Genomic DNA, 16,406 nt, shown 5'->3' with positions numbered 1-16,406 from the left:
AAACACCATTTTTGTCGCTTAAATGATATATGTATCATCACTAAAGCGATTTAGTTGCAATATTTTACATGAATAAGATTGAAACACTTATTTATACTTCAAAAGAATATCAATAAGCATTGTTATTACCCTTCATGCCAAATTATTCAAACAATATTTTTGTAATTTAAGTGAGGGAGGGTTAGTAAAACTTTTCCTGATGGAAATACTACTAGTCACTACAAAAATAGTTACTTGTTTTAGTAACATTATGTTTTTTTTGCCAATATCTTTCATGCTATATATATATATATATATATATATATATATATATATATATATATATATATATATATATTTATTTATTGAATTTGTGCTGTGTAGAATTAAGTACATGAAGTCAGTGAAGATACTCCATATAATCTTACTAACGTTTAGAGAATTCAAGAAATTTGAATATTGAAAACAGTAATTTGCATCTGATATGCTACGAAGTTAGAGTTTATGCCTTTGATTCAAGGTGATTTATTAGAACTAAAATATGTTACTAGGTTTAAATACCTATTTAAACTTTATACCCAGGTCATCACTGAAGCTTGGAGGTATAAGAAGTGTTTTTGAATGAGTTTAGTCACGAGATAAAAAAAGAACTTGTCATTCCTTCATTTATCCAAGACTTTTATGCTTTGGTTGCACATTAAGTTCCAATTTAATATATAAAAATAATAATTCTTTTAATTCAATTTGAGATTTAAAAAAGTGGCATGTTAATAAGATTGATTAAGATCTTCCGTCCACCTAATTATGTTAGGTTAGATCATCATATCTCGTTGTTTTATTATTTACAGATTAGATTGACCCGTTTCAATATTTCATTCTAATTCTTATATATACTTATTCTGATTTTAATATAACACTTTATGTTAAGTTTTGTAATTAGAATATAAAACTTTATTTTAATTTTTATAATTAGAGTCTCGAAACACCAGGAAACTGAAATAATAAAATATATAAATTTGTTTTAATCAAATGAAAACATGAGCAATAGAAAACACCTAGGAATCCCCATGAATAACTAAATATTTCTCTAATTTTAATTTTGCGACGCAGTCTTATAACTGGATATTCAAAATTTAAAATTTTAATTAAATTAGAACCGTGTGATTTACACATTGACGTTAGAGTATTTGAATAGCTATCATAAGTTTTATCATAATAAAATTTTATCACTTTAATAACATCTCAAGAACCACTCCATGATTGTAATACCGAATGTCAACAAATTGGAAGTTATATAGAATAATTCCATGTTTTATCTAAATTATGATTTTAGATTTGATTTGAATTTGATCGGAGAAAAAGACATATATGCACATACTTAAATTTATTAATTTTTAATAATTCTATCAGACTTGTTCACAGATTAAATATTTGAACAATTCACATGTTCTTTAAACATTAAAGAAGATCGAATATTACATTATTGAAAAAGTTGTTATGGCTCTTATTTAAATTTTAAGGTTAAGCTCCACAATCACGTATTATCTGCAAGTGCAATATCATAATCCTTAATATTGTTTTTAATATCATTTATTTGAAAATTTTTAAATTCTTTGCACTAGAATTTCATATAGTTATTCTAAAAGCTTATAAAAGCTCATCATTTTAGAAATCACACAATACACTTTGCCTAAAGTTTTTTCTCCTAGTACAATAATTAATTTATATAACTTAATTTTTTAATTAATTACAAATTATTTTAAATTAATTACTATACAGTCATACGATTTTATTATATGATGATTTATTTTTAAATGAACTCTGATGAATATATATATATATATAATTTAAATTGCTATAATTAAAGCATATGCATGCTATGTTTATGTAAAATAAAAAATAGATTTTTTTTCTTGTGTGGTCCTACTGCTCAGGTCTTCTGACCACGCGTCAGATGAATAATCTGCCACGTGTAATTTTAAAACACTTGTTTTGCGGAAAAATATTGAGTGTTTGGAGAAGCCACAACAGCATAGTGGCAGACCTGGACCTCGTCGTTGGAATCAAAGTCTGGCGAGTCAGGGGTGTTTTTGTCCAAACGTAGACCCTAGGAAACTCCCAATTTACCCCTCATAGATGGGACCGCTTCTTCTCCTTTTCTCAATGTCTTCTCTCTCTTCATACAATTTTTGTAACGAAAGAAAAAAGATTTATTTTTATTGTGTCATTTTTTTGGTCTCACGGTTTTGGTGTGTGTGTGTGATAGAGAAGGTATATTCTGGGTTTCGATACTCTTTGGTAAAGAAAATCATCACCATTTATAGCTCCTTCAGCTTAACTATTGTGACGTACTTCTCTTGTATTATTCCTTGCTGAGTTCTGGGTTTGTTTCTATCCACGTAATCGGCTAAGGTAAGGTAACCTTTCCATTCTTTTACCATTTTTCTTCACTTCTGATTTTGGTTTCACACTACTTGATTTTTCGCCATCTGGGTCTCTTCAATTTTTCGTGTTTTTTTTTTGTGGAAAATGATTTTCTGGGTGTGGTGGGACGATCCAGCCAAATGTTTTGTTTGGGTTGGTGTTACATTGCTGTTGAGATGGTTTTGGGCCCTGTGATTTTTGTTGAAAGGTTGGATTTTGCTCTTGTTATGATTTTCGAGATGTACTGCTTCATGGTGTTTCTTTTGAGGTTGTTGTCATTTCCTGATTCAGTTTTTGGGACTAATTATTAACTTTGAAAATGGTGGTTGGGTGGGAGAGTGGTGAATTGGGTTCTGAGTGCACGGATCAACTGTGAAACTTATTTTGAATGAAGATTCATGGCATTTGGTTTTTCAAAATTTGTGTAATTTTCCTTAGGGGTGGGTTGCATTATTGTCTCATGATTTTGTTTGAATTATAATAATCTGGATGATGGCTTTTAATTTTGTGAATTACTGGGGCAATGGATCTTGTATTTCTAGAAATCTCACTGGTTTCAATTTTCATTTTGTTGTGATGATGTAATCTTTTTATGAAGTTGTGCTTATAGTACATTTTGCTTTATGCTTTTTTCCGCTTCACAGGATCAATTTAGTTGTTCAATTTGTCTTTTTGTTTGTTCTTATCTGCTTGTATCCTGTGAGACTGAGACTCTGTACTGAGGGACTTTAGTTGCTTGTGCATGCTTGTATGTCTTTTTTCCTCAAAAAATAGTATTCTCCTGTAGCATTTGTCTTGCCAATTGATGAATTACATTATCAGTGTTTCTAATTATGACAGATTTCTGTCTAGCATGTGAACCATACTGGGATTCATCAATGGCTGCTGCTGGTTGACAGTACGGTAAAGATGGTTGCCGCAATGATGTTGATGTTAGTGATAGATTAGAAAGAGCCAATTCATCTTATAATTGGATATCTCTAGCTGATATTTTGATTACTATTTTACATTACCATGGATTAGTGAAAATCGAATGGTGGAGTCAAGGATCAGGACTATTTTTATTGGATGTTCCAGTGTACTCTGGAGATGAAGTAGTTTTTGATAATCCAGCTCTTGACATATCAGGTGGTGGATTAGCGGAATATATGTGCTGAGACTTTGGAGTCATCTTTCTTATCTATGATATAATATTGTGAAAGCTAACTAATCAAATTTGGTGGTAATGGAAGTAGCTTTTTCCCCTCAAGTGCAAAAGCAGAATTTGCAAATAACAGGTCGCAAAATTTTATGTGTTGGATCCCAGAAGGATTTGTGGCTTGTTGTGCGAGAAGGATCTCTAAATGATGTAGAATTGGCCTTGGCATCATTGAAGAAGAGTGGGGGCAATATCAATTTGAGGAACACATTTGGGTTGACTCCTCTTCATATTGCAAGTTGGAGAAACCATATTCCCATTGTAAGGAGGCTTCTTGCAGCTGGTGCAGATCCTGATGCCCGAGTAAGGCTGTTTCTCTTTTCACAATTTTCTAGCAATCAAGTGTGGCATCTACTTTTAGTCAAGAGAAAAAGTTTGACATCTGTTTGCCTACCTTTTTTATAGCATTGATTCTGCTACTTCCTTCATATTTTGCTTTCAAGAGTCAAGACCTCTGCACATCAAAAAGTGAATGGTTGTTAGTTGATTGTTAAACTACTTTGCCATGATCTCTTAGTTGAATTCATAAAATGTGGAAATATGTTATATATAATTTAACATTAATTTAAACTTTCCTAGGAAGGTAGTACACAGTTAATATTTGTATTCTAATGTTTAACTTGTATTCTGAATGAAACCTAACTTGTAAGGAAATGAAGTGTCCTTCTGAGATTTCTTTCTTGTTATTGAGGTTCTTTATTATTTTGTGGTGAATTATTCATATCAATTTTATGAGATACCAATTAGTAAAATCTACAACATATACTGTATAATGTTAAACCATATCAGTTGAATCTCCCTCCCTTTTCCTTTTCTCAATGAGTTGGAGTTGAATCTCCCTCCCTTTTCCTTTTCTCAATGAGTTGGAGTGGCTGCTTAGGATGGAAAGGAATAGCTCATATTCCTTCACTTAACCATTACTTTATCTCTCCAAATCCATTAATTCTGAAACTTGTGTTGTTTTTAGGATGGAGAATCAGGATGGAGTAGCCTTCACAGGGCTCTACATTTTGGTCATCTTGCTGCGGCAAGCATCCTTCTTCAGCATGGTGCCTCTATTACATTGGAGGACTCTAAATCTCGAATACCTGTAGATCTTTTATCTGGCTCTGTATTTCAGGCTCTTGGAAATGAACACAGTTCAGGTATAAATTGTTATTTTGTGACTGCTTTAGATTGTTGTCACCATTAAAGTGATCATTTAGGATGACAGTCTGACTTTTATTCTATGTTTAGTGGCAACTGAGGTCTTTAGTTGGGGCAGTGGTGCAAATTATCAGCTTGGAACTGGAAATGCGCATATTCAGAAGTTGCCATGCAAAGTTGATTCACTTGGTGGTTCATTCATAAAGCTCATTTCTGCTGGGAAGTTCCATAGTGTGGCACTTACTGCTCGTGGAGAACTGTATACCTGGGGATTTGGAAGGGGTGGTCGTCTGGGACATCCTGATTTTGATATACACAGGTATGTGGTTTGTTTCAGTGTGAATGTAGGTGAACATGCTTTTTGTTTGTACTGGTCACTGTCTTTTTGATTATGAACATTGAATAAAAAGAAGTCGTTTTGTAAGTTCCTTAATAATGTTGAGTTCTCTGGGGGGTATTTGATTTGAAAAAAAGGTGTGTTCACTTTTTTCCCCAGTTTTTATTGACTATTATTATTATTGATTATTACTAAAAGGTTGCCTTGTTTTCATTTTAATTCCTATCTTTAAATATTTGTGCAGGATGTGGTGAAAAAATGGCACCTTATTTTGTTTTGCATATTGTTTTCAAATATTTGTGCACAAATTGGTGAAAACAATTTTTTGCCTTTTCACCATTTCTTATACAAATCTTTTGAAAATAGAAAATGAAAATTGATTATATTTTCTTAAACCAAACAGGCCCTTGGTTTTTTCACTTTCCTTTTTATAATAACTTGGATGAGAATACAATTGTATCTTTAACTAAATGCTTGTTTGAAACTAAAAACAAGCTCAATAGAGCATATAATTGAATTGGTACGTTCAGACGTAGGACATTTTTGTGCACGGTCACATTTTAACTACTTAGTCTCAAACCTTTTTGTTCTTGATGCTGTACTACATTTTCATGGTGTTTTACTAGGAACATAGATTGATTTTGCTGTGGCATTATACCTGTCATAAAGAAGTAGATACCCAGCTTTCTTTCAAAGCACAAATCAGAAGATGTAAAGACCATTTTTTTTTATTTTTTTTAATTTTTATTTTGATATAGTGATTTTTTAACTTCTGGTAGAAATTTCACAGGAAAAGTAAATGGGAACTTATTTTAGTTTTACTGCTAGATACTGTTTTTGCAACTAGTTGCATGCTTTTTATCGACGAGTGATGGAGAGAGAGTATATGCTTTTGGAAAATTTTCAATTTATATTGTTATACTCATTGCAGTGGTCAAGCTGCTGTCATCACTCCCCGCCAGGTGACTTCTGGTCTGGGTTCCCGCAGAGTGATGGCAATTGCTGCAGCTAAGCATCATACTGTGATTGCTACTCAGGGTGGGGAAGTGTTCACTTGGGGATCCAATAGAGGTAAAACTTGATGTTATTCATGTTTATATAAGTTAGGTCTTGTGTGTTGTTACTGTGTAAACTACTTTACTGGACTGCATCAAAGTAGTCTTTTCCCCTCATCCCTCCTTTGGTTTTATCAAGTATACTTGTGATTCTCGACAAATCATCACTGATTAATTGAGAAAGAATTATTCTTTCTTTATTCGTTGTTCTACAGTGTGAAATATGAGAAATATGTAATTGGCATAAGTTTTCTTGTTTCATTGTTGTGCAGAGGGACAACTTGGGTACCCTTCCGTTGATACGCAACCCACACCTCGTAGAGTATCTTCTTTGAGGTCAAAAATTGTTGCTGTTGCTGCAGCAAATAAACACACGGCTGTAGTTTCTGATTTAGGTGAAGTCTTTACTTGGGGTTGTAACAGGGAGGGTCAGCTTGGTTATGGCACCTCAAACTCAGCCTCTAATTACACCCCACATGTGGTTGAATCCTTGAAGGGAAAGACTTTGACCAGAGTTTCTGCTGCAAAATATCACACAATTGTATTAGGATCTGATGGAGAGGTAACTAATTTCGGATTATTGCCATTTTTTTTTAAATTTCAAGGTCTTATAACTGTAAGAAACTGTAGCTAGCATCTTCATATTTGAGCTACAGTTAAAGGCTACCTAAGGCCCATAGGATTCCTTGGGTATTGCAAGTAATACACCAAACACTGGACATAGATTTGGCATAAAATACTACCTATAATCGGAGGACGCTACAAAAATTAATTAAAATACTTGAAATTGTAAAGGTAACTGCAATTTTATTTGTTTTCTTCCAACTGCTTCTGCGTTATACAGTTTTGGGGTATACACATTTTTACAGAGAGGGATAAGACCTGATTTTTTGAGTTCTATTATTGTTCTATCCCAAATTATATTCAAGTTCAACAACTTATGTTTTTCATGTAATATCTGTATCAAACATTAGATTTTTCCTTGTTAGTTTTATAATATATATATGTGTGTAGGTGTTCCCCCTTTTGTTTTTTGAGGAAATAACAGTACTTTTTACATCTTTTAAGTTCTAATTTTCCATATTTTGCAGGTATTTACCTGGGGTCATCGACTTGTTACACCAAAACGTGTTGTAGTTAGTAGGAACTTGAAGAAAAGTGGAAACACTCCTTTAAAATTTCACCGCAAGGAACGACTTAGTGTGGTTTCTGTAGCTGCTGGAATGGTACACAGCATGGCCCTTACAGATGATGGCGCATTATTTTATTGGGTCTCCTCGGATCCGGATCTTAGATGCCAACAGGTTCTAATCCTTTGAATTTTTCTCTTCTGTTGTGTTCATTTTTTCTTGAAGCATTGTGACTAAAAACACTTCCCCTATTGTTTAATTTGTTAACAGTTATATGCTATGTGTGGAAGAAATATGGTTAACATATCAGCTGGAAAGTACTGGACTGCAGCTGTTACAGCTACTGGTGATGTTTACATGTGGGATGGGAAGAAAGGTAAGGATAAGCCCCTTGTTGCAACTCGGTTGCATGGTGTAAAGAAGGCTACATCAGTTTCAGTTGGTGAAACACATTTACTAATCGTGGCTTCACTCTATCATCCTCTTTACGCTCCTAACATGATTCAGAATTCTCAGAAACTCAAGTTGAATAACGGGGATGATATGGAAGAGTTAAATGAAGACATTTTATTTGAGGATATAGATTTCAGTAACATGATATCTAGTGTGCAAAATGACACTAGCAGGCAGAGATCTATACCGAGCTTAAAAAGCCTTTGTGAAAAAGTAGCTGCAGAGTGTTTAGTGGAGCCACGGAATGCAGTACAACTGCTTGAGATTGCTGATTCTCTTGGAGCAGATGATTTGAAGAAATATTGTGAGGTACTGGTCTTTTCTACTGTATGAAGTATTTGCAATATATTGTTTCAAATGAATTGGAGCTATGTTCTTGCTTCTCTATTCATTATATAATTTATTGCTTAATGTTTTCAATTACACGGCAACCGACATGCAAATGCACATACACACAATCGGAATGCACACATACACAATATTTAAGAATATGAAGTAAATGCTGACATGTCATCTTTATCAACTTGAACAAGCTTGCATTTAAAGAAAGTAACATGATATGAATTTGATTAGCTGGAAATAATTCATTTCATTGTTGGCAATAAATTCACGAGTTCAAAAGTCACTGCCATAAATTTGGCAGACGGTTAGACAAATCTGTGATAATAAACAAAGACTGTAAAACTATAAACTTAAATTGAACAGAGTAGTTAGTTATTATTTGTCATCAAGCTTTCTTTAAGCAACAGAAGTAAGATGTGCTGTCTCCTGTTTGATTAAAGAGTAGATTTCCTTCTGTCCATATTCACATAATTGTTGTTTGGTACATCACAATATTATAATCAAACTTCTGTCAAGTATCATGAGAACCTGATGTGAAATTAAATTTTTATTTAGATATAATTAATATTTAATTTCTCTAATTTAAAAAAGAGTAGATAGGTTACTAACACCTGTTTGGGACCGTTAATTTCTAGAATCATATTCATATTTACCTACAACCTTTGCTGGTTAATAGTTTTCTTTTCTTTATCTGGTAGACATAGTTTATCTTTTAGTGTATAGTAAATGGTAGTGCAAATTTATTTCGAAAGTTTTCTGTATGAATGAATGTGTCTGAAGGAATGTGACTGAAATGGCAATGAGTCCAACTAGTCTGGAAAAAATTATCAATAAAAGAATATCAAAAACTACATTCTCAAAAATCCACAAATATTGTCTAGAGATAGTATGAAAAATACTCCTCAAAACATGAAAATACTGCTACTACTGTTCTTCATTTGTTAGAAAGTTTCATCATCTATGTTGGTTAATATATGTTCATCCATTCTAATTAAATATTATTCTTTTCAAAGTATTTGTAAATAAGTATTATTTTTTAAATTGGACAAAAAAACAAGATAAGTACTTTGACATTATTTTTAGGTGAATCATAGAAATAGAGAAAAATGTTACGTGCTGTCAGTGTAATTGTTTTCACTTTTTTTTTTGGTCTCTTATGCTTTGTTTACCAGATTTTTTTTTTCTTTACTAACTTCATGAGGTACTATTTGTTAGATTATGCTTTATTGTACTCCATATTTGCACGTGTTTTTGTACTAGTATACTTGACATTTGACATTAATGTTAGGTGGTATCTTCTAGCATTACGTGCATTGTATTATTCTATCATGTAATTAGCCCTGTACTTCAACTGGTCTTTGCTGATATATATATAGGTGCATATATATATATATATATATATATATATATATATATATATATATATATATATTACATGGTAAGTGTTTATATACTAAAGTTGTTATTATTTACTGGTTACAGGAGATTGTCATGCGCAACCTTGATTACATATTTACAGTTTCATCGCATACAATAGCAAGTGCATCACCAGATGTTCTTGCTAACCTTGAGAGGTTGCTAGACCAGAGATCATCTGAGCCATGGAGTCACCGTCGGCTTCCTACACCAACTGCTACCCTCCCTGCCATCATTAACAGCGAAGAGGATGATAGTGAGATAGAGTTTCAAAGGACTCGTGACAAACCCTTGAAAATGGAAAACGTCCAACGAGTAGATTCCTTTCTACAGCCCCAGGATGATTCTGATAAAGAAATCTCCAAAGTAGTCCGAGCTATAAGGAAAAAGTTGCAGCAGATTGAGATGCTTGAAGATAAGCAGTCTAGTGGACATCTTCTTGATGACCAGCAGATTGCAAAGCTTCAATCTAAGTCAGCACTTGAAAGCTCACTTGCAGAGCTAGGTGTTCCTGTTGAAACATCACAAAATAAAGAATCATCTTCTACTTTACTAGAAGGGAAAGGCAGTAAGAAGGGTAAACTATCAAAGAAACAAAGGAGAAAGAGTGGAAAATCAAACATAGGGCAGGCAGAAATAGAATCTGTTCACTCTAAAAGTGAAGCCATTCCCAAATCGGAGGACCTGTTGGACATTCACATCATGGGGATTTCTGATTCAAAGGTTGGTTTCCAATGTGCTATCTTACTATTTGAAAACACTGGTTGAAATCATATTTTTGTTGAATTTATTTTCTGGCTCTTGTTTTCTTTAAGGTTTTCAGTAGAGAGAATTAATAGTGCACTAGATAAAATCGGTTATAGGCTGATAACTTGTAGTTTTAGATTGGACCAATTTTTCAGAGTATTTGTCTTGATAGCGTCTCTGGGTTAGGTATGCAATCTGAGCTCTGAAGCATTTTTAATTCAGACTGCTCCTTAGTCTTTATTTTGTTGAAGTACCTGGCTTGGGTAGTTCATTAGACATTCATTGAGTTTTGGACCTACTTCGATGCTTGCAGAACTTTCATTTTTAGAGTTGTGTATATGCAATTTCATATTGTTGTTTGTTTAAGATATATTTAAATGGAAGTAACTGTCCGTTTCATTAACGCAGATTTAACCAGTTATACATTTCATCATCTTAAACGGATGTTGTTATGTTTTGCAGAATATTTCTCAAAGAAGTTCTTGTCTTTTACTTTCTGTTATGAACTAGAATTAGTTGCACAGTTGCGTGTAATGCTTAAAATTCTACATTTTATTTTACATAGGTGGAAGAGGATGCTGTTTGTGAACAAATCACAGTAGACCAGGATGCAAAAGATTTAGCTTTTGTAGTGCAGAAGAATGATGCTTTAGAGTTGCCGAAAGCCAAGGGTCCGTCACCAAAAGCTTCAAAAAAGAAGAGCAAGAAGGGTGGGCTTTCTATGTTTCTGAGTGGTGCTCTTGATGAAGCCCCAAAAGAGGTGGCTCCTCCTCCACCACCAGCACCAAAAAATGATGGTCCTGCATGGGGTGGGGCCAAGTTCATGAAGGGTTCTGCTTCTCTTCGCGAAATCCAGGATGAACAAGGCAAAATAAAGATAAACAAGCGAGCCGGGAGCAAGGACAAGGTGGAAGATCTTTCTGATTTTGGCAGTGGGGTTAAGATAAAGTTGAGTTCATTTCTTCTTTCCAGTCCAATACCCGTTACCTCAACTAGTAGTTCCCAGGTATCTGATGGAGAAATGAATACCCCTCCTTGGGCTGCTTCAGGAACCCCTCCCCATCCTTCTAGGCCATCCTTAAGGGACATCCAAATGCAACAGGTTTGTGATTTAACTCTTCCTTTCATGTTCTTATTCACTTGATACAGTTGTACCTGTGTAATGCCTGCTTTGAATCATTAGTTGATAGATAACTCATTATGCATTTTGGCCTATTTATTATTTTTTGATTGCATTTTTGGTATCATTCAACTTCTAGTGTATACTTTTGTTCAATCATGGAATGTTGTTTTACATACAGGGAAAGAAACAACAAAGCCTTGCACACAGTCCAACGACTAGAACATCTGGCTTTTCCATTGCTACCGGTCAAGGTGGCTCGCCTTCGGAAACCACTGGAGTGAGTCGCTGGTTCAAGCCTGAGGTGGAAACACCATCCTCAATTCGTTCTATTCAGATTGAGGAAAAGGCTATGAAAGATCTCAAGCGCTTCTATAGCAGTGTCAAAATTGTCAGGAAGCAATCTTGATGCTAACCAATGATGTACGAATAAAGTAGGAAGAAGGGGCTCTTTCCTGTTCTCCTCTCCCTTGAGCATTACCATTTTTTCTTATCCTCTTTTCACTTTCCTTTTTAGTACAATATCTAAATCTGTACAGATAGTTTCAGTGTACATCCTTCCTTTTCAAATCAAAATTGTAGCTTTAGTTTCTTAGCATCATGGGTCTTTCCCATTTCTATGCTTTCCCAACTAGCTCTGTATATGACCCAAGATTTTTTTATGTACTCATTTTTAACCGTCTCAACTTAGAGATTGGTCAATAATGACCCTGAACCTGATGTCAAGGGCAGACATGGTTACTGTTTTCCTGACTCAAGTTGCTTCAAGGCTCAAGAATGTCAGAATAAAAGGGCACTTCTTTTCGAACAAGGGCTGTTTATGGCCCCATATCAGGGTTATTGCATCAATCTTCAACCCTTAATAATTTCACATCCTATATTATACTTATCCACAGTTAGTAGTTGTGACCCTTCTCTACTGCATTAATGTTGTTCCATTTAGTAAAGAAATATTTAGACTTTGGAGTCATAATAATTGTTCAAATTGGATTTTGTAAGCTTTCTAAATGCTAGCAACATCGGAGACTATTGTCATCCTTTTAGCTCTGCAAGTCAAGTTCATTTATTATTTTCAATAAAGCTTAATTTTTTTGCCTGGATTTGGTTAAGCAATATTGACTTTAGGTAATATGAAAAGATAGTGGTTGAAAAAGATAAGGTGTTGCATGTTTTGGTATTATTGTTCAATGTTTCAATTCAGATGTGTCGGTCGACTCTGAATCAGTACAGATTTCTTAACAACTTACTTCCCTGTTCATTTTGTTTATATATATGTATATATATACCTTGTTTGAAAGGAAAAATAGGTAACTTTTCATGATTTCAATAAAATATTTGTGCTTTTTTTTATTATTTTATCCATTTATTCTGTTTAAAATATTTTAAAATTAAAGTATTATAAGATAGATAGAATTTTCATAGGAAGATGATAAACATGTTCTTGAAAAATTGAAAATATGGGTGAAAAATACATTTTTTCACTAAAATTAAGAAAGATAAGAGTAATGAAACGAGTAATTAATAAGTTTTATGCTTTTATTAGGTGCGTTATTGACTTGGTAAAATGATAATTTCCAAATATAAATTATTTTTGGTAAAATTTATTATTTTCATGTCAGAAAAACCAGACGAGCGAAGTCAATTTACATCGAGAATACGATAAAACTTTTTTAACATTCGCTTTCTTGTAAGCACTAAACTTTAGGTATGTACTCTTAGAAAGGGAGAACATAGCTTGTAATAAATTGAGAAAGGGAGAGAGAGAAGTGAGAACATAGCTTGTAATAAATTTTATTGATGAGATTAAATAAATTTAATTCTATATTAATTTATTTTAAATATAATTTTTTGGAAATTATTTATGTAAATAAAAAGCACTAATTCTATAAATAAAAATATTAATTGTGTAAAAAATATAATTAAATAGAAGATAATCAATTCTATGGTTTTATAATCAATTAATCCACTTTTTTTTTCTCAAATCTTCGGACAACATGAAGGAAAGTTTAACAGTAATATTTTTTGTTTTTCATGTTTTTGTATATTTTCAATGTACTGATTTTTCACTTTTTCTTAAAGTTGGGTAAACAATATGAACTGTAAAATTTAAATTTATAAGTCTATTTAAATCGGTTTATCCTAAATTTAAATTTATAATTTTGGATTTTAAGTTTAATTCACTTTAATTGGATTGAGATTAGATTTTGGATTTTGAAAACCTAAAATTGATGTGCTCTAAAAAAATAACCAAGTCGATCGAGACTAAAATATCGAGTTTAGTTGACCTAGATTGAAGATCAAGATATGTTTGCTCAAGTCAAAGTTCAAGTTAAGTCAATCTAAAATTGGATGTTAAGCCGAGTTAGTTTGGGTTGAAGAATTGAGCCAAGTTGGTTAGGTATGAAGGTTGAGATATTTCAATCCAAGTTGAAGAATTGAGATGAGTCAATATGGGCTAAAAAAATCAAGTCGAATAGACCTGGGTCAAATAATCGAGTTAACTCAATACAGGCCAAAATTTGAGCTAGACTTAAGTTGAAGGTTGAGCCAAGTTGGCTCAGACCGAAGATTGAGATGAGTCAGCCTCGATCGAAGGTTAAGTCAAGTTGTTCTAAACCAAAGCTCAAGTCAAGTTGGCTTGAGCTAAAGATCAAGCCGAATTAGCTTGAACTTAAGGTCGAGATGAGTCAGATTGGACCATAAGTCGGTTTAAACCAAATGTCGAGCTAAATAAGCTTGAACTAAAGGTTTAGTTGAGTTGGTCCAAGCAATTGAACCTAGCTGACCTTGGTGAAAAGTTGAGTCGAGTCATTCAAAACCGAAGGAATGAACTAAGTTATCCCATTTTCAAGGTCTAGTCATTTTAGGCCAAGGTTCAAGTTGAACCAGCACAATTTCGAATCATACCAAGTCAACACGATCCTTAAAATGAGTCAAGTCTAAATCTAATTGATATAATTAAAATAAATATAAAGTATAAATCCTTATAGTATCTTTAATCTATTTCTAATCGAAAGGTTTCTTATCAAGTTATTTAAGTATAAATTTTATTTATATACCAAATTAAATTTAACTTAAGTAAAAAAATGGTTAAATATAAATATTGTAACTTTCTTCATTCTATAGTTAACTTATAATAAATTTGATTCTTTATATAATCATAAATATAAAAAAATAGATTTAGAAGGTTATACTTTTGTATTTTTCCTTTATATTTTTTTTTTATTTTTGTTCATTTTTATTTATTGACTAACCATTTAAGATTAATGTAAATAACCTGAGTATCATTGTTTATATTTAAATTAGAACAACACGCATCTCAACATAATGAACATCGTATCAATAGTTTTATTTATTTTTAACATAAAATATCTTTATTATAATATCTTTGAATGAATAATTATTTTTTTTATAAATGTTAGTTTATGCATATACATATGATATGACAATATACTCTAAGATTATGTTATAGTATATTCATAATTCTTTATAAATGATCATGTTGATATCCACACTAACACCTTAATCAATTTCAAAATTGAATTATTCTAAACCTTCAAAAGCATTTTTTTAAAATAATAGAATGAGGTTCAAGACTTTTATATATATAAATTGTTCAAGTGATAAAAGAACCCAATATTTCATTGATTAATTACTAGAAAATGAAAAAAAAAATGAAAGTAGCACAAAACCACTTACATAATATAAATAAGAAGGTAATATTTAAAATTACAATAAGTTAATAAAGTGACTCTTTAAGAGTTAATTAAAATTCTCATTAAACTTTATTTCTACTCATAAATAATTTTGTTGCACTATAATCACTTTAATAAAATAGGATTTGTTCCTAGTAATAAAGCTGGTTCCATTTAACATCAACTTTAAAAATAATTTTATTTAAAATGATGCACTATAATCCAAATATCTTTACTATACAAAATTTGAAAAACACAAATTAAATTTTGCACTTACAAGAATTTGAAATTCCAACCACTCTTTCAAACAAACTTTTATTTTCTTTCATTGCAATATATGAAAATTTTCGATACAATGTTTTTATAAGTAAAGTAAATCAAAAACTCAATAAATTTACTCTCGATTGTATATTTTTCTATCTCCTTTCCAGATACAACTGACTTTCAATATAGGAGGGTTTAAAAAACTTCAACATCTAAGACATAATGATAAATTGTATTTGACAAGACCAAGGAGGAGTTAGGGGTACCATGCCCCTCCACTCCAATTTTTTTTTTTAAATTTAAATTCTATGGAGTATATATTGAGAATTGGAGGGAATTAAATTAGGTAGATTTTTTTTAAAGCACAATATTTAATATTAATAAATAATAAAACATAAAATTAAATATAATAAAGAAAAAAAATATTAGGATATTTTTTATTTTTTCTCTCATTATTGTCTTTTGAGTTACTCACATATTGTACTCATTTTTCAATTTCACATGTTTTCTTTTATTTCTAAAGAAAAAAAATGAATAAATTTATTATTTCTGTTCTCATTTCTTATCTCTTTTGTTCCCCTTTTGAAGAAAAAAAAAAACTCTCTTTTGTCTTATTTCATAATAAAATATTAGTTTCATGCTTAACGTTTGTTTTATTTCATGAGTCTTTTATATGATATTTTTTTATGTTACGTACTATGTGTTTTTTCATAATCCATGTTTAGTTGTTCTTGGTTATCATATATTTTTCTTTCAGTAATTACGTTTCTCAAATTTTTATTAGATTTTGATAAATTGTGTTTTTTTTCTTAAACTTTGTTTTAAAAAATAGGTTTATTGATGAAGAATAAAAAAGATAAATTTATTTTTTTAAAATGATGAAAAGGGAAGCTACTTGTGAAGATGAAAACAAGACAAATTAAACTTCTTCACTTAATAATATGAAACCTGATATACTAATGATCAAATTGTTTAATTAGAGAAACACTTTCTTAAGATTTAAAGAGTTATCAGTGGGAAGTTTCATATTAACTATTTGGAACATGATCCAGAAAAATGTCTTCAAATATGAGAATATCTAATGACTTAGAATAACTTAT

The 16,406-nt window shown here is 31.7% G+C and overlaps 1 protein-coding gene across 6 annotated transcripts; it reads left to right on the top strand.

Annotated features, from left to right (window-relative positions):
- Positions 1–2,162: 2,162 nt before the first annotated feature.
- Positions 2,163–12,196, top strand: LOC108329023 (uncharacterized). Of its 6 annotated transcripts, none has more exons than XM_052872404.1 (12): positions 2,163–2,391; positions 3,244–3,306; positions 3,427–3,904; positions 4,569–4,746; positions 4,838–5,066; positions 6,016–6,155; positions 6,412–6,701; positions 7,231–7,443; positions 7,540–8,031; positions 9,547–10,203; positions 10,793–11,329; positions 11,529–12,196. In XM_052872404.1, exons 3-12 carry the CDS (start codon positions 3,629–3,631, stop codon positions 11,754–11,756), a joined length of 3,240 nt encoding a protein of 1,079 aa, XP_052728364.1. In that variant the 5' UTR covers positions 2,163–2,391; positions 3,244–3,306; positions 3,427–3,628; the 3' UTR covers positions 11,757–12,196. The 6 variants fall into 6 exon arrangements, with proteins under 6 accessions (XP_052728364.1, XP_052728363.1, XP_017418487.1 ...); XM_052872403.1 differs by having other exon boundaries at positions 3,244–3,335; positions 3,532–3,904; XM_017562998.2 differs by having other exon boundaries at positions 3,244–3,335.
- The last annotated feature ends 4,210 nt before the right edge of the window (positions 12,197–16,406 follow it).

This window comes from Vigna angularis, chromosome 2, assembly GCF_016808095.1.
Source record: "Vigna angularis cultivar LongXiaoDou No.4 chromosome 2, ASM1680809v1, whole genome shotgun sequence".
NCBI classification, from domain to species: domain Eukaryota; kingdom Viridiplantae; phylum Streptophyta; class Magnoliopsida; order Fabales; family Fabaceae; genus Vigna; species Vigna angularis.
Note: the sequence above shows the minus strand (reverse complement) of the source record. Positions and strands in the feature narration are given on the sequence as shown.